At 36.8% G+C, this 23,923-nt stretch overlaps 2 protein-coding genes across 2 annotated transcripts in view; one reads left to right on the plus strand and one right to left on the minus strand.

The window, feature by feature from the left end:
* bicd1a (bicaudal D homolog 1a) overlaps positions 1–4,512 on the minus strand; it is a 56,870-nt gene extending 52,358 nt beyond the window's left edge. The window contains exon 1 of the mRNA XM_081373321.1: positions 4,195–4,512. Within this exon, the coding sequence (XP_081229447.1) occupies positions 4,195–4,410 (216 nt within the window). The 5' untranslated portion in view covers positions 4,411–4,512. The remainder of the gene's footprint in view (positions 1–4,194) is intronic.
* A 2,849-nt stretch (positions 4,513–7,361) lies between these two features.
* slc23a4 (solute carrier family 23 member 4) lies at positions 7,362–15,030 on the plus strand (the record flags this gene model as incomplete). The annotated part of the gene is made up of 12 exons (XM_081372341.1): positions 7,362–7,415; positions 8,045–8,188; positions 8,733–8,890; positions 10,903–11,062; positions 11,825–12,006; positions 12,561–12,681; positions 12,756–12,912; positions 13,060–13,313; positions 13,497–13,661; positions 14,324–14,432; positions 14,563–14,658; positions 14,765–15,030. Exons 1-12 carry the CDS (start codon positions 7,368–7,370, stop codon positions 15,028–15,030), a joined length of 1,860 nt encoding a protein of 619 aa, XP_081228467.1. The 5' UTR covers positions 7,362–7,367.
* Between the last annotated feature and the right edge of the window lie 8,893 nt (positions 15,031–23,923).

Genomic DNA, 23,923 nt, shown 5'->3' on the forward strand with positions numbered 1-23,923 from the left:
AATCTTAAGATAATACATTGTGAAATATATGCATATGGAATTATCATCATGATTAAACAATAACTCACCCCTTGTTGTAGAGTTTTATTTTTTCTCTCGCTATTCTGAAATCACATTTTAGCAATATTGGTTAGTGACGTCACTGATTAAGTTAACAATACAGTGCATTCTTTTAGTTTAGCCTAAATAAATTAGCTTACTTCCCATTGACAAATTACCAGCAAAACTATCAAAAACTGTTATCTACACTAAATATGTGTTTAAAAACCCAAACTTTCATAAATAAGACCTCAACTTAACGTAACTTAGGCCTAACGTTGTCTTTTGAAAACGGTTAGCTAGCGTAGATGCTAACGGACTTTTTCAAAGACATAAAACCATTTTTTTTTAAATAAATATTTAACAGAAGCGTGTCAATTACACGTAAGAAATGTGTCAGGGGCGTTTGTGTGTATTATTTGTGAGATTTTGTTGTCTAAACTTACCTGAAAGCAGTGAAACCAACAGCGAGAGACGGGAGTTTTGTTGTTTGTCAGTTGTCGATGACGTTTCCATCTGCTCTCGCGCTGCGCACGTGCTCCAGTGTTTGATCACGCGCATGCGCATTAAAACACTTCAAAGTCACACAGCATTTAACATATAGAATTAAAATATATAACATAATTTAAAATATCATTAATAAAAAGTTATTGCGAATAGATCTGAACGTTGTTGGTTATCTTATAACCTTAGGGGACCGTACTGACGACGTTGTCAGTTGAATCTGCCTGTTAATAGTAAGTGATATTAAAAAATAACCTGCAGAGAACGTTCTCAGAACGTTCTCTTTAGGTTATAAAAATAAAACCTAAAACCTACAGGGAACGTTCCGGGAAGGTTCTCTTTAGGTTATAAAAATAAAACCTAAAAATAACCTGCAGGAAACGTTCTGGGAAGGTTCTCTTTAGGTTATAAAAATTAAACCTAAAAATAACCTACAGGGAACGTTCTGGGAAGGTTCTCTTTAGGTTATAAAAATTAAACCTAAAAATAACCTGCAGGGAACGTTCCGGGAAGGTTCTCTTTAGGTTATAAAAATTAAACCTAAAAATAACCTGCAGGGAACGTTCTGGGAAGGTTCTCTTTAGGTTATTAAATAACAACCTGCAGGGAACGTTCCCAGAACGTTCTCTTTAGGTTATAAATTTAGACCTAAAAATAACCTACAGGGAACGTTCTGGGAACGTTCCCTTAATGTTATAAACATAGATCCTAAAAATAACCTACAGGGAACGTTCCCAGAACGTTCTTGTTTGGTTCCCAAAAAAATAACCAAATGGGAACCAAACGGGAACGTTAGGGGAACGTTCTGTGTTTGCTGGGACCATCATCACCGCAAAGCTCCTCCCTCCCGCACGCAATGGGTTGTGGGCAATATTAGCCGTTAGAGTGTGCATTGATCTGCACTTCGAATTCTAACCGGAAATAGTAGACCATCCGGGTATCTTTGGAATACTCATTTCAACATGCTACGATTTGGGACGTACTAATTCTAGTTTCGCATACTATTTAGGACGGATAGTATGCGAATTGGGACTCAGCATAGATGTCGCATTAAAGACATTCGTTCCAATGAACTGCCGTAGCCAAGGCAACATCTAGTGTATATATCTATGCACCAGTCTGCGCACACGTCACACACCAGGATGCGCTCGCGCCCTCAGATCACTTGGACGTGGCTGTGCTACAAGAGGTAAAAACGATATAAATACTGTTCGTTTTCTCACACAAACCGCTCGTTTCGTGTCTTACTGTACGTTCACACCGCCGCCGGCGAGAGCGGCAAAATTCGCTCTCGCCGCCCTGCCACCGACGCCGTAGAAAGATTCGGGGACGCTCTGACGTAGATTAGAATGTGTGATTTTTTTCCTCCTAGGCGGAGGACTTCTACATTCCGATTGGTTGCCGCTGGTTGCCGCCGAACCGCGTCATAGCTTATTACCATAAAGTTGACTTGTTTTCAACTCCTCTCGCCGCTCTCACCGTCCAAGACGCGCCGCGCCGCCCTCGCCGGAGCTCGCCGCCGGCTCTCATTGAAAATGAATGGCTTCCAGCCACTTTGACGCTCTCGCCGCCGGCGGTGTGAACGCACAGTTAGGCCATCAATGTGTACTTACAATGGGGAATTGTTTAATTTGGACGATGGGGAATTGTTTTAATTTGGACTCTGTGCATGCTCTTTGAGGGGGTGACCATAGACCTGCATGATATGACTGTCAGACAAGAACGGTTTGACCTAAAAATATCAAAATTGAAACTACTGCGGAAAAAAAGACACCTACATCTTGGATGCCCTTGAGGTAAGCTAAAACATACCAAAATTTAATTTCAAAGTGAACTATCCCTTTAAGCCTTTATCGGCTAATTCCGATGATGTGCCGCACTGAAAACACTAATGAAGACAACCAAAACAAAGGTCAAAAGGTCAGGCTACACTGCTTCAATGGCAGTCATGATTGCTGTACAAGTTCCTATAAGCAACATACTATTGTTTAAAAGTTTGGGGTCAATAAGATAAAAAAAAAAAAAAGATGAATACTTTAATTCTGCAAGAATGCATTAAATTGATCAAAATGATCAGTAAAGACTTGTTATAAAGTGTTATACCATGTTATAAAGATTTATATTTCAAATAAATGCTGTTTTTGAACGCTCTATTCTATCCTGAAAACAATTTATCACCATTTCCACAAAAATATTACGCATCACAACCGTTTTCAGCATTGACATTAATGAAAACTGTTTCTTGAGCACCAAATCAGCTTTGCCACCACAAGGATAAATACAATTTTTAAAATATATTCAAATTGTTTATGCAATAATTGAAATAATATTTCAAAATAGTATTGTTATTACTGTATTTTTGATCAAATAAAGCAGCCTTGGTTAGTAAAATAGACTTCTTTCAAAAACATTAAACAATCTTCCTGACCCCAAACTTTTGAACGGTGGTGTAGTTAATACAACAAATCACCTAGTATTAAATATGACATATTATGAGCAACGTTCAGATTTGACAATTGAACATGTTATATCCCTACCCCTCTTTGTCATCACCTGTAATGGTTATTCACACTGTGCTGTGAAGCCACAGTCCCTGGATCACTGCAGCTGGTGCAGCAGTCAGAAAGTATCTTCCATCTTTTGTCTCAGTTTTCCTCTGTCTCTCATTTCATCTCTATCTCTTCATCATTTCACTTCTCTAAAAGATCCCATTTGTCCCAGGATACATTACAGTGTGGTCAGTTGAACACAGCAATGGGTGTCCACTTTAGATGGTTACTGTTTACTCCATTTGCCTCATTGTTCTTATCATTAAGGATGTAAGAAAACCCCAAAATTAAGAAAAGCAAGAACTGAGAGCGAATATGATGTTTTAAAAATAGTTTTGAGAGCATTATAACAATAAAAGTGCATACAAATGATTCATAAAAGCTTCACACATCACACTAAACAAGCCAACAACATGCTTAGTTAGTTCTGAGATTTATACATACAAATACACCGACGATAAAATTTCACTTATACTGTATAGCCCATATTGAGTGAACATCAGAGATACAGAAAGAAGACAGAATTTCACAGCAGGGATGGACTTTATGGAACAAAAGCACAGCAAACCTTCCTGACACACCAAAGATTCTTCATAAACCCGTGACACCAGAATCAATCATTGCTTGAGCAAGTCTAAATTTACCAACAGCACTGATTTTTATATATATATATATATATATATATATATATATATATATATATATATATATAAATAAAAACTCAATTTCTTTCAACAATATTTCAAAATACACTTACAATACCATGAAAATTCTAAGGAAACTCAATTTCTTAGTTTCAACAATATTTCAAAATATACTTACAAAACATTACCATGAAAATTCTATGGTATGGGTAGTGAAAGCGAGGTTAAAATAAATGTCAAATATGATATCTATTATAATATAATAGAAAATTATATATATATATATATATATATATATATATATATATATATATATATATTTATATGTGTGTGTGTGTGTGTGTGTGTGTGTGTGTGTGTGTGTGTGTGTGTGTGTGTATGTATGTGCATTTACAGACATTAGTTCCAGACATATACACACATATACATTTATATCAGCTCATCGAAGCTATGTTTACCTCCTGTAGCTGCTCCAACTCCTGTTTGAGAGCCTCCTGCTCGGTCTCGAGCTCCCCGTACTGCTGCTTGAGCGTCTGGTTCTCCTCCAACACCACCAGACCGCATTCCGCAGCCCGGATCTTCTCCCGGTTTGCTTCAGCGAGCTCACGGGTCAGCCTTTCCACCTCGGCCCGGTACTGATCCACCGATTCCCCGCATCCTCCCCCGGCTGCCATCGCCGCCGGACGGGTGTGATCTCTGCGTCCCTCACGCGCTCTCGGAGAGGCGAAGGCTGATGAGGAGATTCAGGTGAATGAATGCTGCAGTCCTTCCGTCCCGATGCGCCTCCTGTTTGCTGATGATTAAATGATGTTTAAACGAGTGTCATGGGCTGGACTCGACTGCTTCATTGTAAACAGTGCTGTGATAAACTGCTCTACAGTTCCATCCATCAAAAACACATTTTTTTCCCGGTTTTAACTTAAAATGTCATGAGGAAAACCGGCGCCATCTACACGGAATGCAAAGTGGGCAGAAGTTCTGTCTCTTAACCCGTGACGTCACTCCCTCCCCCTTGTCCCTCATCTTTAATATCATTTATATAGTATCATTAGTAGATATTGTTAGTGGTAGGCCTGGCTATATGTATACATAGTTCAGTTGAAGAGAGTGCAATAAAAATATAATGATTTAAATCATATGTAAATTATATTAATAAATTCTAATATTTAACACATACATTTAGCCTATTATCCTCAAAATAAATGTGAAAATTTCAGAGATTTTCAGCTACTTAAATCTGCAAATTCCCATGTTTAGGGCTAAATATAATGCTATTGTGTTTGAAAACAAGAATCTTATTAAATGCTATTAAGCCACCTGCTGGAAAAGAACGTACGTTACATGCTTAAAGAGAAGTGGTTGAAATTGAGCAAAATAACAATAATTATAAAATAGGGAACTGTACAATTGTAAATTTCTGGAATGGAAATACCATGGGCATATCTAAAGTGACCATATTGTCTAATTATGCACTGCTCTTAAATATGTAATCAGTTAGATGCTCTTTGAAAGTGCAATCTCTAATATTTAAAAATTATGAATGACTGGACAAGTCGTGCAAATTCATTGTTCAAATGGAGTAGGAAGGTTGTAGAACTTAACCATTATATCTGAGCTATAATCTTGAGCATTAACTAGTTACACAGTTACAACTAAGGCAAATGACATCACAGTCTCGGTTCCAATAGGACTGTGCCTTCAGCCACAGAGCTGCTCTGAAGATCAAATTCGCATGATAACTAATGATATAGTTGTACAATTGTAAATCACTGAGGATCTACTGCCATTGAAACAATTACTGATCACTAAAAGTAAGATATTTCATAATAAGCTACATAATTCATTTAGTCTCTCCATGCATGCATGCTGCACATATCAGCTTAATGTATTGATGGTGATACTTTCCTGATCCAGAAAGCACTAGAATGAAGCATGTCTAAGAACATGAAGAAGAGAATAGGCTGAGAAAAAGACCTCATGACACATTGTAGCCTACTTCTAGATGTCCGTTCTTCACCAGACGGATTTTAATAAAATAAAATCTGCATGTGATTTTATTTTCTCAGACTATGTTGCACATCTACTGGTTTTCAAACACGTTAATTTGATTGGCCAGGGAATCTGGCACATCATTATGGATGATGAGTGCAGTGAAAAGAGGGTGAAAGGTCATGTGCATTATCTGGAAAACTTCCTTGACTTTCATAATCATTTACTACAGGATGGCCCTATCAAAACAGTGAGATTCATTTCATGTGAGGAATGGTAAGGTAAGTAGACGGCATGTCTTAACATTTTCTAATGGTCTAATGAAAGAAATGTTCTTATGTTCACAAGAGCCCACTGGGCGTTCAGTGGGGTTGATCTGATGAGAGAATGATTGGATGATTACGTTTGTCCTGTCACTATCTAAGATAAATCTGCAAAATGAGAGACATGTGATACGTAGTATTTGGGAAGTCTTGCATTGGTCTGGTTTTGAGAGCTTTACAGGAATGTAAAACCCTTATTCTCTGCAGTACATCCAATAAATTAAATAAGAAAGAAAAGGGATATTATTCATGGTTTACTCCAAAAATGTTTCTCATACTAGGTTTATTTTTGAAAGTTAGGTTTTTATAGGCACATACATTAAAGACTTGAAAAAAAAAATTGCTCAGGAAAAAACAGTTACTGTATGTTCACACATTGGCATGCCATATGGGGTAAATTGGGAACCTGCCATTGCAGGAATACTGCCAGTATAGTATCACAGGTTTTAAAATAAAATGAGTAAAAGGATCACATAATTGCTATAATAAGAAGGATAAAAGATTCTGGCAGAGACAGTGTAGAAAATCTTGCAGGGAAACAGTTTCAGCAAATAATGTTGAACTTTTTAAAAATATCAAATATACACTTTTGATGTTTTTTGTTGATGTGCTAAAGTACTATATATATTATCTATCTATATATAATACTGTTGTGCATTTTAGTCTTGATTTTCCCATTATACTATTGTATATCAAGTAAAATTTATATTTATACGATATATATACTGTACTAATATATATATATATATATTTTTTTGGATAATTTTTTTTTTCAGTTTTAGTTATTTTAATACTTAGTTAAACTAAATGAAAGTGTATTTTACTTCAAGTAACAAAAATGTAATGGTGTTAGTTTTAGTTAACTATAACAATCCCGCACCAAGTTACAATGTAAATCATTCAGCAATCACTAAGCAACATAAAATGACCCTTGCCCTGAGAGAAGTAATACATTATTCTCTTTTGTTTTTGATTGAAAGAAAGACAGAAAGACTTCCAAGATGCATTGCATGGCGATTGGTGCACATGCACACATTTGTGTGTGTGTGTCAGGGTGTATTCTTAAGCCAGAAAGAGCTCTGCTCCAGCAACACGTGGCTCTGGTCAGCTGCCTGCAAGTTGTGGTGTAATTGAGTTCACATGAGCAGCTGATGGGTCCCATAGCATTTACAATCAACTACAGCATCCCATATCCAGTCCCGTGTCTCTACCCCCCCTCTCTCGTCTCTTCTTTATTATGCTGCCCTTAACTAGCTCTTGCCCTCTCTCTTTTTAGAATTTCCATTGAGAATTCTACACTGCCTCCTGTCTCCACACTCATGGCTCCAGAGAAGACCAGAGATGGGCTGGACAACTATGCATTTACTGTAAGTAACCTCCATTAATAGACAGAAATTTGATGTAGAATTACTTGATTATTTCTTAAATTAGTCTTAGAGCTTCTAGAAATGGACAGATTGAATCCAGAGACATTGAAGTTTGAATGTATTTGATCATGGGTGTGAAACATTGCTTTGTTTTCATTGCTTAAATCTAAAAGTTGCGCCAGACTGCAGTCAGGTTATAATCAGTTGTATAAGTTGTACAGATGTACAAACACAGTTGTAAAAAGCTATGGTGTATGATAATTTCTTTTTATGACCAACGATTCTAATCACTCAAGATGATTCAATGCGTTTGTTATTGTGGTCATGCTCAGTGTTTTAACGGCTGGAATGTGTAACTGAAGCAATGTGCGCGTATCATTCAGAGCCCATTTCTCTTTTGATATATAAAGTTATTATTTAGCATAAAACACCAATTTCTTTGACATTGCAGTCATTTTCATTATAAAACAGCAATACAAAAGTAAGAGACAAGTCTCTCTGGAGCGAGGTGCATTGGTTTTTACTCACAAATCCAAATGAGTGGAAGTGAAAAAATATTGACTGAATTAGGAAAGGTTGTTGATTGAGATCTGCTGGGACAGAAACTGTTTAATCTCTCTTGACTTTAGGTTGACGGTGTAGACCGCTTCTCTGAGTTACCGGGAAATGAGGACGGAAGAGGTAGTTTTTCAGAGGAGGGAGACCGTAACAAGCTAGCATATTGTGTCACCGATGTTCCACCATGGTACCTTTGCATATTTTTGGGGATTCAGGTAAGCACACATCTTCCTTTGAACATTGATTTATCTTACATCACTGGACTCATCTAAATCAATTCAAATTGATCAATCTCAATTGGATTATATGCATTATGAACAGCACAGTATTCGTCAGTAAAAATTTACAGTTTCAAAATAGAGTGTGGTCCAAAATCTAAAACCACATTCAATCTAATGTTAACAAATTCAGAAATTTGGACTAAACTACTCATATGGATTAGTTTTATTATCTCTTTATGAACTTTTGTGGTAGTTCGGAGCTGCCAATGGAGAGAAAAAAACTCTCAGATTTCATCATTTCATTCATATCTTCATTTGTGTTTCAAAGATGAACGAAAGTTTAGAACGACACAAGGGTTAGTAATTGATGACAATGTTTTAAATATTTTGGGTGAACTAACCCTTTAAATGATTCAATTTTGCAAAAATAAAAGCATTTTCATTAGTGATCTCAGACTTTCGGACATCACCTAGAATGTTTTTAGTAGGTTACTAAAAAAGACAAACACATAACTAATTCTCTCCATCTCTCCAACAGCACTATCTTACAGCTTTTGGTGGCATCATAGCCATTCCTCTGATATTGTCTCAGGGCCTTTGTCTACAACATGACGGCCTCACGCAAAGTCACCTAATCAGCACTATTTTCTTCGTGTCTGGGGTGTGCACCATACTGCAGGTCACTTTTGGAGTGAGGTATGGTTCCTTATCACTCATGGCAACGTTTCGCAGAGAAGCCTGATGAAAAACTGCACAGCAGAATTCAATAATACTGACAGAAACAAGGCCAAAGTCAGTGTACCGAAATAGGAAATTAGGTAAAGACGTGTAAAGATTTTTTAAGGATGAGGTGTTGGTTAAACAACGAAACACTATGGGCCCTATCTTGCACCCAGCGCAATTGACTTTGTACACCGACACATGTATCATTCCTATTTAGCACCCGCGCACAGAAAACTTTTCCCTCCACAGACGCACGTCGGTAAATTAGGAAATGAATTTGCGCTCCCAGGGGGGTGGTCCAGCGTAAAGAGGAGCCGTGTTCCGGCGCAAACGTTCCCTGGTGCTATTTTGCAGGTTAAGAAAACAATTCCGCCACTGACCAGGAAAAACCTACTCTAAAGTCAGGTGCGTTGCGCATGTTATTCATATGCTATTTTAAGGGTGCATGCTTTGCCATAATCAATGTAGCGTGTGCATAACGCGCATACACTTTGCTTATCTCATCTAGCCTACACACTGACACAGCAGTTCTCATTTTTAGAAAACCATACATTGTTACAAGGAACAATATTAACACACGAGGGAAATCATTGTTGTGTCCATGAAGATGTGAAAAAATAGGCATAAATCTAGCTAACACATTTACCCAAATTATTATACGCCTGTTTAACCGAAGCAAATTTGGGTAGGTTTCTCCCATCCCCATACAATGTCACTTCTCTGTCTTTTACGGCCCTGACGAGAACATCGGTCTCCTCGGCTGTGAACCGCTCCTGACGCGCGCCTGGCAAATCCGCCGTTATAATAGCAATCCGCCATGGAACAAGCGCGCCTGCTCTTAAAGGGAATGTGAGATGTCGCTCTGATTGGTTTATTTTACGTTACGTCCAAACCACACCTATGAATAATGAAGCTACTTCAGACCAGCCCATTTTAGATTTGCGTCGGGCGCAAGAGTCATTTATCCCGCCGGTATAGTAGCAATAGCGCCCAAGACCCGCCCACAAAGTTACTTGCGTTTCGCGCTTGATACTTGCGTTTCAGATCGTTAAAATAGGGCCCTGTGAGTGTTTTGATTATTGTCATGAATCAGTGTTGTGTTGTGGTTACTGAGACACAAGGGACTTTCTTTGTCAATTATTTAACTATGGGTGCTTAGTAATGAAAAGCTGTTTTTCATATAGCAAATTTCTGCAGATACCTTCAAATACACTTTGAGAGAATGAGTTCATTGACCTATTAAAGTGTGAATAATGGCTTAGCAATGTTTTCACCGTCTGATAAGCCTCTGCATGTTTTAGGCTGAAATCCTATTGTGTTCTGCTAGGGCTGCTTTGCCTGAATAACAGGCCAAAGAAATCCTGCTATGTTAACTCTACAGACTCTACATTCGCTTTTATGATAATCAAACATTCTGAATTTGAAACAATCTATTACTGATGTATAAGAGAAACATGGGCCATTGGTCAGACTGATTCCTGCAGTAGCTGAAAACCGTAATAGGATTAGGAATTTTCCATCTTATTAGCAAGAAGTTCAACACATTTTAAATCCACATTCCTCAGGATTTTGATTTTGTGAAAATTTGTCCCAGCACCCCTAAAACTATCTAAATTTACCTTTTGTTGGTGTAACTGATTTGGTGCAAGCTTTCTGTGTAAAAACATAAAATAGCTCAAGATGTTTACTTGTAGGAATCTTGTCAAATTAGCCATTATATGACATTTAATGAGATTTTAATAAACAAAAAAGTACAGTACATCGTATCTACTAATCGTATCTACTTATTTACCTTGTTTTTAGCTTGCTGAAATGGATTAGTTAAAGCATTGCTCTTAAGTAAGGGATCAGGAAGGGTTAAAGTTTACATGAAACGGAAGTTGCAATAGAACGACTTCTTGTACAAAAATAAATAAATAAATATATATATCCAAATCAAAAAGGTCGATTTTTGGTGACAAGGTTTTTCTTTTTCCCAATGCAAGGTTACCCATTCTCCAGGGTGGAACGTTTACGTTCCTTTCGCCCACCATGGCTTTGCTTTCAATGCCTGAATGGACCTGTCCAGCCTGGACACAAATTGCCAGCCTGGTCAACACCACCTCTCCCGAGTTCATAGATGTTTGGCAAAGTCGAATGCAAGTGGTGAGTATCTCAATTACTGGTAGATTCTGCATGTAAGGATACATGTGTAGAGTAGTCCCAAATTTTATTTGCATAGTTAAAGTCGTCATGAAGCGATAATCTCTTCTTCCCTATGACGTATATCTTAGTGAAACGGCTTCGCCAACAAGAAAAAATGTAGGGTGGGATTGTGTCCATTGGGAATTGATTGGATCGTTGGATTGTTGTGGTTTGCGATTGCTGTGATGAGTGACAAGTTGTCCCTCCCTTGTGTGAGTAAACACGTCATCAGAGAAGAGAAGTCATTGTTTTAAATAAAACTCAATCAACAAAATGTAAAATCAAATGGCTGGTAAAATGTATACTTTCTGGATGTCAAACTTGCAACATGTTTTTGTTAAAATGATGAACTACACCTGTGGTTCATTGATGGTCACTTGTGTGAACTTAAAGCAGAAAGTCACTCCACTAAAGTGAATAGGCCTACATCCACTAAAAATGGTCTTGGGACCAGCTGGTTAAATGCAAAAATAGTGAATTGAAACTAGTGAAATAGTGAAAGTTGATTGATAACACGTGGATTAGTATTTTATATTCTAACCCAATGAAATTCATACTTTTGGGGCCCATTGCATATTTGGATAGATGGAAAGGCAGATGGAAAGATGTTTTTTAAAAGAAGATAGCTATACAATATTATCTTGTTAGAGCAACACAACATCTAAAAGAATATCGTTATAGAATAAGGCTAAAATTCTGTTTCTGTTGTCTTCTCTTGCACAGCTCCAAGGCTCAATCATGGTGGGCTCCCTATTCCAAGTGCTGGTGGGATTCTCCGGTCTCATTGGCCTCTTCATGCGTTTCATTGGCCCATTGACCATCGCACCAACTATTTCACTAATCGGCCTATCGCTGTTTGACTCCGCTGGCATGAATGCAGGAAACCATTGGGGCATCTCTTCCATGTTTGTACTTTCTCAGAATTAATCATCATTAATCAAAATTTTAAGTAGCCTAGGTACACTGAATACTGTTTAGAAAAAGTTATTTTTTGCTTTTACTGTATAGGCTAGATAACTACAAGGAGTTACTGTAAATGTTTTTATGAATGAAAAATATATTTGTATAGTGTATATTTACATTAATATAATACATATGAATCAGAGGTATATTTAGCAAGCACAAAAACAGTGATATGTTTAGAAAGAAAACCTCATTTAGGGTGACAGTATCAAACTTGAACAGGTACATTTATAGTAAACATAACAAAATACCCCAAATAACATAACTTAGTCAAAAACACATTACATACGGTATTAAAGTGACTCCAATTTGTGAATAATTTTGAGTTGATTTACTTGAATTAACGGAACACATTCACTAGAACGAATCAGACTGTCCAGCAAGGATTTTTAATGCTTTAACTTAAACCTTAAACCTTAACTTAAACCTTAGTATGCATATACACTTAAACTTAATCTGACACGGAGCCATAACACAGTCTTATTGTCCTCCACAGGACGGCGTGTTTGATTGTGATTTTCTCGCAGTACCTCCGTCATATTGCCATCCCTTTCCCCAAATACAGCAAAGCCAAGAAATTTCACACCACCAGGATTTACATATTTCAGATTATGCCTGTAAGTTTTATATCTGTTTTCTAAATATAAATGCTTCATAAAAATACCTTTATAAGCAAGGTCTGTTTCCTCAGGTCCTGCTAGGAATCACTCTTTCTTGGTTGATTTGCTACCTGCTGACGATCTACAATGTCCTGCCCTCAGACCCTGATAAATATGGCTATCTAGCTCGGACTGACATCAAAGGAGACGTTACGGGCAGGGCGCCTTGGTTCAGATTTCCTTATCCAGGTATTGCAACCAGCACAATTAAGACAAATAAAGTATTTTATATGACCATTGCTGTATCTTTTCAGGACTCATTTTTGCTGTTGTATTATCAGATGGGCTATTGAAATCATCAATATATATATATTTTTTTATGGATATGTAATTCAGGTCAATGGGGAGTGCCAACTGTTAGTCTTGCGGGAGTTTTTGGAATCCTGGCAGGAGTTATATCCTCAATGATTGAATCAGTGGGTGATTATCATGCCTGTGCCAGGTTATCTGGTGCTCCACCTCCACCAAGACATGCCATTAACAGGGGCATTGGCATTGAGGGCATTGGATGTCTGCTGGCAGGTGCCTGGGGCACAGGCAATGGAACCACATCCTACAGTGAGAACGTAGGAGCCTTGGGGATCACCAAGGTACAACATTTTACAATGATAAGATTTACTACAATAATAGCCTAAATGTTTTATATTGAATTTAACTCAATTTCATAATGATTGCATAGGCGTACAACACTACTATCCACTATCTAGATTGTGAGAGATTGTTTTGAATTTTTTTTAATTGAAGTTACAGAGAGGAACCTTTCGTCTTTACAGGTTGGTAGTCGCATGGTGATTGTGGCCAGTGGCTTTATAATGATTATAATGGGAATGTTTGGGAAAATTGGAGCCATATTTACTACAATACCAACGCCTGTCATTGGAGGAATGTTTCTGGTCATGTTCGGGGTCATTATGGCTGCTGGTGTTTCAAACCTACAGGTAAAACCAGAATTGTTAATGCAAAAAGCTTCACATTAGGTGCTCATATTGTACTACCGGTCAAAAGTTTGGGGTCGGTAAGATTGTTTTTGAAAAAAGTATTATTCTCACCAAAGCTGTTTATTTGATCAAATATACAGTAAAAACAGTAATATTATAGAATAGTATTACAATTTAAAGGAACTGTTTTCTATTTTAATATATTTTAAAATGTAATTTATTCCTCTGATGGCAAAGCTGAATTTTCAGCATCATTAGACCAGTCTTCAGTGTCACATGATTCTTCAGAAATCATTCTAGTATGCTGATGTTGGTGCTCAATAAACATTTCTTATTATTATCAATGTTAAAAACAGTTGTGCTGCTTAATATTTTTGTGGAAACCATGATCATTTTTTTTTTCAAGGTACTTTGCTGAATAGAAATTCAGACAGCAACATTGTGTCGGCCAAGATTCGGCCCACATCTGGGACGTGTGGAATCCACGTGTATCAGATGTGGGACGGATTTGGATAGTTCAAAAGAACAGAATTTATTTTAAATAAAAATCTTTTGTAACACTCTAAATCTCACTTTTGATCAATTTTATCCATCCTCGCTGAATAAAAGTATTTATTTAATATGATTAATATGATACATTGACTGATTTCCATTATTAATAGTATACAGACATGAATTCTTCACGCAATATCTTCATCTTTGGATTCTCCATGTTCACTGGGCTTACCATTCCTAACTGGATAATGAAAAACCCCACATCTATAGCAACAGGTAACCATTTCAACTATGATCAGTACTGGAAAAGCACATGCTACAGACTCTTTATAAATACAGACCCATCTGCTCTCAACATCCTGTTTGAATTCCTATTAAATCTCTTGTGCTATACTTTTTGTATTAGGAGTTGTTGAACTGGACCATGTGCTTCTAGTGCTTCTGACAACAAGTATGTTTGTTGGAGGATTATTTGGATTTCTCCTTGATAACACAATACCTGGTGAGTTCTGCTAACAATCTGCTTCAGTAACTGTACCAATTCCAATATCTGATTCATCAAATAACTTAGCGCCTTTGCGATAACAGTCTGTTTAATATTCCTGCAGGAACAAAACGCGAACGGGGCATTGTTGCATGGAACAGGGCCCACCAAAATGAGTCAGACAACACCTTAGAAAGTGATGACGTGTATGGGCTGCCCTTTGGAATTCAAACCTGGCTCTCTTCCTTCACATGGACCAAATATGTGCCCTTCTGCCCTACACACAAAGTCAGCACACAGGATGACACACCATCCAGTTTGGATTCTTTGGACACCAAAACAAAGCCTAACAAGGATGATGCACATGTCATAGTGGGGGTGGCATTATAGTCTGTGATGGGGACTTTCATCTAAAAATCAGAGACAATTTAGCCTAAAGTAGAAAAAGCTCTAAATTCTGCGACTCTTAAGTGACATTCAGAGGTATGGACTGAATTGAGAAGGCAGCTACCCCCATATTCATAATTTAATATCTAATCTGAAGCAGTACTGTTCAAATATATCTCTCTCTAGTTTTCATCTTTATGAATTATCTGTAAACATAATGTTAATGAGGGTAACACTTCACTATAATGTCTCATTAGTTAATGTCTTTTAATACATTAACTAACTTTAACTTACAATGAGCAATGAGTAACTTATTTGTTACTGCATTTATTAATCTTTGTTAATGTTAGTTAATAAATATACAACTATTTATTGTTAGGTCATGATAGCTCAGGTCCATTAAATAATATTAACACACACAACTTCTGATTTTTTTATAATGTATTGGTAAATGTTGAAATTAACATTAACTAAGATTAATAAATGCTTTACCTATGTTTCATTGTTAGTTCATGTTAACTAATGATTGAACTAATGTTAACTAGAGTAAAGTGTTACCGATTAATGTGCTTCTTTACTTGCTATGGTGCTCTATGGGGTGATTTCAAATAAAGATAAGAAGTGTAAACATCTATTCAATGCTCATAATTGTATATGGAATGATTATAAATTGTATTGTATTTCTTACACATATTTTGTTTTAAATAAATTATTTTATCTGCCTTTTACTCTGCCTCTATTTTTACATATTGTTTTAAGAAGTAACAAAAAAGTTTATAGATTTTTATAACGTAAATATTACTATATAGCCTATCTGTAACACATCATCTAAATAATCACCATAAATAATATTTTCCTGCAGGTTTTAGTAATTTTGCTTGCTTAAGTTTAGGTCATCTTTCAGCCAAATTAATTTTCAAATTGGCAACACTCTAGGCTATTTGTCATGAATTCTTGTTTTATAGTTTTGTCTCTTAGGTGGTTTGGGCTTGAGCTATTTTCTGATCAACACATGCCATTGTCATTGTCAACACCATTCACTAGAGCAAAAGTCAGCCTACGCAGCTTCTTGAACACCATGGGCCCTCATTTATAAAATGTTGCATGCACATGTTGCGTACAAGCGATCATTTCTCAAATGTGCGTACGTGTACGCCTAATTCAGAGAACGGACGTACGCACGCACTAAAAAACTGCGTAGCACGCCTCTCTTCAGGATAGAAAAGCTATAAATCGCAAATGATCTTGAAATTATGCGCAGCTGAATGGTTTCAGATCTCCACCTTGTAAACACCCCCTAATTAATGTAGCCTACATAAAAGTGCACCGACAATGACGAGCGGCAAGGATAGTTTAGATTTCCAAATAGGGCTAGGCTTGGGATTCCTCAATACAACGCCTACGGTGAAATAATTCGGTGGGTCACAGAAATCGGCACAACACCCGAACAAAACAACGATTGTTTGATTCTCCCCAAACGCTACAAGACATTTTATTCTTGCAGTGTTATACAAATATAGGCTAACTGACAAGGTAGGCCTACAAATACATTTTACTCAATAAACTCAGTTTTGGAATTCACACGATGTTATTGAAGCTTTTTTTTAAAGCTTAAATGAAAACACAATTTATGGATTATAAATCTGTTAACTGCTCTGTGGAGATCCTTTAAACACACCTGATGGACACATGCTGAAATATTGTCTGTATTTAAAGGGTCCTCAGAGACTCTAAACCCCAGATAATGAGGCCGTATAAAATATCTTGACGCTGTAGTGTTGATTGACAGTGTTGAGGTGGACGTGAGAGTTCAGGAAAAGTTTCTAAAAAGACCACAATACAAAATGAAACTGTAGCGTGGCAGTTAACAGGATTAAACGATTTACATTAAGCTTTGCTGAGACAAGACTGTAAGTAGGTCTTAAGCTATTAGTACAGTTTTTCTCATTTGCTAACACACATTTCATGAAAAATTGACCATTTTCTCACAACTATAGGCTAAACGTAATCTCAAAACTACACAAATAATTCAGTCAAAACCATTATCTTTTATCAGAATCAAACTCTGGCCTCACAACCTTACAAATAGCCTAAGCTACACGTGTACGCTCGTGTTTTTTTTTTTCAACCACAAGATGGCGCTAAATAACAACAGTTAACACTCTTCCACACATTTCAACCCATTTTGGAGCTCCATTTCTCTCTATATTACAGTCCATTGTCAATGATCTGCTAAATTCACCAAATAGACAAAGAACCATCATGGATGGTCTTTGGTTAATCCTAAACCTTTTTGCACCCCTTTCCTCCCATCTGAATCAGACTATTGAGCTCTAACACAGATGCATGCTGTAAGCATTTGCTAAAAGAAGGACATCTACTTGTCTAATTGTAAAAATCAAGCCTAAGTGCATCAGCAGCAGATGTTCCTCTGCGTTCCAATTGAAGGCGTTGCTGTTATAAGTGCTCACATAAGTAAAACAGTGTGAAACACACCCAAGGTGCATATGAGTTGATTTAGTGTTATGGAGCTTGGAGTTGAAAGCATGGTTGGTGGAAAACTGTGGTAGGTCTGCTAAGTGCCTTATTATATATTGCATTTGAAAATCCTGGTCTGTTCTGTAGAAGAATCTGTGAAATGAACGTGCTGAACGTGCATATGCCCTCACATAAATCAAGGTATTTTTCTACAAATGTGTAAAAACTTGACATTATGTAAAGGTCAACTTTCAGTGAATATTTTTTGGGCCTGAAAATGTTCCCCTCTCACCTATCACAATATCAGCTCATACTGTTCTTTAATTTAAGATTTTTTGATCAATTAAACAATGAAAAAAAAATGCATCATGTCTGTTAATAACATTACTGTGTCTTGACGACCTGCATCTCATTTAATTTCTGAATTTCTCTCAATTATTGTTTTTTATGCATCTGTTGTTTATTTCAAATATGCATGCATATCTGATGCATTGGCCAATAAGTTTAGTTTTAAACTGGTTTTGTACAATGACGTCTATCACTTCACAGTCGTGCTGAAAGGGAAAAAGAATGAAAACCACATTTTTTTTGTTCATCTTCCATCCTGCTGAGTGCATGATTCTTGGCACCTGTATATCAGTTTCCATTGAGGACAGAATCCTGCGGAAGCCATCTGTTGTAATCTCTCCATCCTCAGGCTTCTGGTCCAATGTTCCTCCCTTTCCCTAAATCACTATTAAATGAGACTTTGTGATTAGGGATGGTGAAGCTGATCATCCTAACCACAACAGAGCTAACTTACTCAGGCGTGACCATCAAACTATTACCTATCTGCTCCTCATAATCAGCCTGCTGATCACGTTAATCACTTTCATCAAAAGGAGAAAAATATATTCCAAGAGAGACTAAAGCACTTTCAAGAGCACGCAATTTTTCCACAGTAGAAGCATCTTGTTATTTCTGAGGAGGAAAAGGAGGGAATATTTGGGCTTTAATATAATAATTAAAATACTAGAGTGAAAAAATTAGACCCAAAATTAAAATAATATATAAATTAAAATAAATGTGCTTTTTCATGAGGTTAAGCATGTTTTGGCTACATTGTGATTTAGCAATAATAATTAACTAGATATTATTTTTTTTTAAAGAATATAGTGCTTTAAAAAAAAAATGTTAAGAAAATTACGGAAGCCCTGAACCGCAACGTAAAAAAAAAAAAAATCCGTAAAAAATAAATTCTATCGTTCCGAGATTAAAGTCGACATATTTCAAAAATAAAGTTGAAATATGTCAAGAATAAAGTCGTAATATTTTGAGAGGTTTTTTTTTCGTTTTTTTTTTTTTTTGCGGTTCAGGGTTTCCATAGTAAAGTGCTTATCCATGCAAAATTCACAGCTAAAATGCTGATGGTTCTGATTGGTTGCTACTGTAGGCTGCTGCTAGGCGGTAACTGTTTAATAAGGTGTTCTGATTGGTTGAAGATGGTTGCTGATTGAACCATGGTAACAGACATAACTAGTTAATAGTGTAATCTTGTTTTAATGGCCAGGCTGTACTTTTGCAATTTGTCATCTTATATATGTATTTCAAATATGTATTTTTTGCAAATAGTTTTTTGCAAAACTATACATTCAAATTCGATAGAATACACTTATACAACAAGAATCAGTATTATCGCACTGTGTTCTCATCATGCTCTCTTTTTAAATATTTTCAGATTATTCTGCATCACGTCAGAACAATTCACTGTAAAAAGTGAACAGTTGGATCAACTTAAAAAAAATTACTTCAATTGGTAACACCTAAAGAAATTAAGTTTTCTCAACTTAAATTATCACGTTTTATTGTGAAAAACGTGATGATTTAAGTTGAAAAAAATTAATTTCTTTAGGTGTTACCAATTGAAGTAATTTTTTTAAGTTGATCCAACTGTTCACTTTTTAATGTCAAAAGACATGAAATATGAATAAATGTATATTAGAAGTATACAAGTAGACGTTATAGCATCATGATAATGTCATATTGTAAGATTCCTAGCCATGTCTGTGTTTTTGGGAAAATATTTTTATTAAATGAATAATACATAAGAAATGCATATTCTTTAAAAAAGAAGTCGGGTAAGATAGTTTTCATATAAGTATTAGTTAGTTAACATCATATGTAAGCCCATTTCTGTCACATAAGAAAAATATTCATACTTTGATCAATCTTAATTAATATTCATAATTATGACATACCAAGTCATAATTATGAGATCAAAACTGAGATTATGACATAAATCATAATTATGAGTAAGTCATTATTATGAGATTAAAATATAAAAATTATGAGATAAAAATTGACTAATTTTAACTACTCAACTTCAAATTTCCATCTCATAAATGATTTAATTAGGATTTTTTATGTCGACTTTTTATGTCATAATTATGATTTAAAAAAGCATGATTTTTTCCCCCTTAGGTGGAAGAATTGGCTCACATACATTATCAGTCTAATCAGTCAGCTCAAGTCAAGGTTTCCTCTCCACTAACCTTCGTGGGAATGAAACCTTTGATTAGCAGATGATGCCTGAGAACCGCAGCATATTGTTTCCTCACTTCCGATATTCAGAGGCATCTGGGGCTTGTGATGGTGGGATCCCTGTGGAGAAGATGATTCTAGTAAAGTCTGCTGGACATCCTGGTCTCCTGGCTCTGTCCTCAAGGCTTTGTCCTTGGAGTGTTTGATGAGGCAGCTCCAGTGCCAGACGACCCAGCCCGAATCTCTCGAAAGCGGACCCCGAGACACAAGCACTCAATGTGGGCTTATAATCCTGTTTATCATCTCCGGCCAAAAAAGCATTCTTCATCTACCGCTTCCAATGGAACCAGTTTTATGTTCACTCTGTCCATTGTGTGGATAGAAAAGTATTGATGAATAGAAAGGAAGAGGTCACGAAGACAACAGGGTGTAGAAAGACCAAAAACATATGTATTTCAGAGTTGTCCAATAGTTCATCCTTTAAAAAGGGTCAGGATTGAGAAGACAAGGCTTGTGCTGATAAGCAGCTGTCACAAACTGACACTGAACACATTGTGAACATTTCCGTTAAAGTGAAGTCTGAGGTTATAGTAAGTTGAAACTGAAACCATTGCTGGTTTTAGTGGCTATGAATGTCACTCATATCAATGTGTGCATGGGCTCACCCACAGAGGGGAGATAACAGGTAAAAGAGTTATATTTTTGAGCTATTTAAAATGTTTATTGAAGTCATTAAATAAATGCCCCCTTATCTCACTGAAAATGTTTTAGGGGCTGTTCACACAGAAAGCGTTTTTCCATTCCATTGTGCTATACTTTTCCATTGTTTTAAAGGGTTAGTTCACCCCAAAAATGAAAATTCTGTTATTATTTGATTTGCTGATTCAAGAAATATTTCTTATCAATGTTGAAAACGTTTGTGCTGCTAAACAAAGTTCAATAGAACAGGATTTATTCGAAATAGAAATCTTCTGTAACATTATCTAAATGTCTTTACTGTCACTTTTGATCAATTTAATGCATCCTTCCTGAACAAAAGTATTCATTTCTTTAACAAAAAAAGAATCTTCCTGACCCTCAAAACTTTTAAACAGTAAATGTTAGTAAAATGGGTTAAAAAAAGCCCTTATATGTTGACTTTTATACACTGAAAAAAAAATGATTCGTTGAATTTAATCAATTTTTTTATCATAAGTGGTTGCACACAATTGATTTTACCTACATTTAAACAAATGCATTAAGTTGAACTAAAATTGATTAAGTTCAACTTAATGCATTTGTTTAAATGTAGGTAAAATCAATTGTGTGCAACCACATACAATAAATAAATTGATTAAATTCAACGAATCATTTTTTTCAGCGTAGCCTACATAATAGGCTTTTATAACATACCTGAATATTCAAAGTTGTAAATAGATGATGCCAACGCCAAATACCCGCTTGCTACACTTTCCACCAAAGAGAGGCAGCTGATCTAAGGCCCAGCTTCAATATCTTTATTTGCCATTATAGAAATGTGCTGAGATTGACCACTCAGTTCTTGGCTGTAAGGATACAGCTCTTGTTCTGATTGTATCTCCTGCTGTGTTCCTGGCCACAGGCCCATCACCAGGCGCACTGACCTGAAAGGAAATCCCTCATTTAACAGTCGCCGGGAGAACTATCACATAACACCGGGGCCAATACATTCAGCCACAGAACAGTCACACCTAACCAAAGGTCATCTGTCCCACAGAGCTTTGCATTTATTAGCAAAATCTTCTCCCAAAGGGGTGTTGGTTTTGCAAAACCTCTGCTCATAATCTTCCTTTCAGGTTAATCAGACAAGTTCCATGGACTGATTATTCAAATCTCTAAATGTATGTGTTATAATTTGCAACATGAACAATGGCATACATCATGCCATGGCGGTAATTAGTATTGGATGAACAGATTTTCAGACACGCATGACTGCATACTGAAGAACGGAGCTCTGCTGTTTCCTTCTAAGAAACACATCAAGTCTAAATGAAGGTAGAGAGGTGTTATGCATGATTTTGTGGCGTTACCTGATTTGCATAATTCCTAATTATAATTCTGATGCTGAAACAAGCAGACAGTGCATGTTGAAATAAATAAACCCATCAGTCTTACTGTAGAAGCGGCTCAGTGTATATAAGGTGAATATATACTGTAGAATTAAATTAGAATCCAAGTTTTAGCTGGCTTTACCTAGCAAATAACTTGATCTAATTTCTTAATTGGGATTAAAATTAAAGGGATACTTCACCTCTGGAAAGATGAATGTGTATTTAAAATAGGTCATTTATGTAAAAGAAATGTGAAATTATTTTTGAATTTGGAGCTTTCTAGACTAAGAAAAGCCAGAAAATTTATTTTTGGCTTATGTGGATGAAAGACAACAACTCCCAGAATGCACTTGCTTCGCTGCCCCAGGAGGCCACTCCCAAGCCACGCCTACCGGTAAGAGAGGGCAGTTGAAAACAACAAAGCTACTAGCGAGTCTCCGTGATGAGTTTGCCCTGGATTTCGAGATCGCCCAAAATGATTTGGCTTTTGCGTTCTACAGTCGCCATTCATCATGTTTACTGTGGCGAGCAGGACGAGGCTGACGGCCGCGGGAGAACGGCGCGAGGCCGGTGGCGTCATTACTGAGACGCGCCGGTCTCGTATTTCTCACAGAGGTGCGGGAATTTTCTTAGCAATGTTAAAACGCACATCAACCGATCACTTGTTTAGCGTTCATGTAAACACTACATTCAGATTCACCAATCGGAATGAATTCAGCTAGACTGAAACAAAAGGTGAGCATGTAAACAATGATTGGCGACCGCAGAAAGCAAAAGCTGAATCCCGGACATTTTGGACGATCTCGACGGCTGTACATGTCCGGGAAAAAGAGGATGGCATTGGAAATCAAACGCACTGGCACTGATCTGTGATAGGTCTGTTAGCGCAGTGGTTCCCAAACCTGTCCTGAAGGCCCCCCAACACTGCACATTTTCTTTGTCTCCCTAATCAAACACATCTGATTCAACTCATCAGCTCAATTAATCCATGTGATAATGAGCTGATGAGTTGAATCAGGTGTGTTTGAGTAGGGAGACAAAGAAAACGTGCAGTGTTGGGGGGCCTTCAGGACAGGTTTGGGAACCACTGTGTTAGCGCATTAGGTCCAACCCCCTATGGGCGGGTTTGAAAGGGTGGGAACTTGTGCTTGTAGTCTCAACAGACATCCGCCCCTCTTACACTTCCTCCGACAATGACGCAAAATGACGATTTTTGCATCATTGTGGGAGGAAGTGTAAGAGGTAAATACGGATTTCTCCCGTCTCAGGGGAAAATGAGAGAGTGTTGCACGACCATTCAATAGTATGACTGGGTTTCTAACAATGCAAAGCTTAATGCAAATGGGTGGAGTGTTCCTTTAAGGTCAAGCAACTGCTGCCTAAAGCATAGAGATTTAGAAGATTCATTCTTAAAGAAGCCCCATGCTGGGTCATTCATTTCAGAGCAGATTAGGATTATACTGCCATTTATTAGAATAAAGGGTAACACTTTAGAATATCGTGTTACTAATTTGTGTAGTTATTCATTAATGACAGAGTAGTATTCTAGTGTTACCAAAAGCAATAAGCAACTTGAGGCTAGTGATTTTACCAGGGCTGCATATAAAAGGTTGGCAACAGCAATACAATAAAGGACCAAATGTCATAGCAATGATAATAATCAGAATAATTCTAATGGCAAGTAATATAGTTAATTAGGCTGTTTGTGGAAGCCAATGCAGCAGTAAAAATGTCCAGTAAAAATAAAATATCCTAACAAAAAGATTGTTGCAAAAAGAAAAACCTGTATAAGACATTAAGACTTGTTTTCATAGATTTTATCTTGAATA

This window comes from Scardinius erythrophthalmus, assembly GCF_964197995.2.
Source record: "Scardinius erythrophthalmus genome assembly, chromosome: 8".
Taxonomy (NCBI): domain Eukaryota; kingdom Metazoa; phylum Chordata; class Actinopteri; order Cypriniformes; family Leuciscidae; genus Scardinius; species Scardinius erythrophthalmus.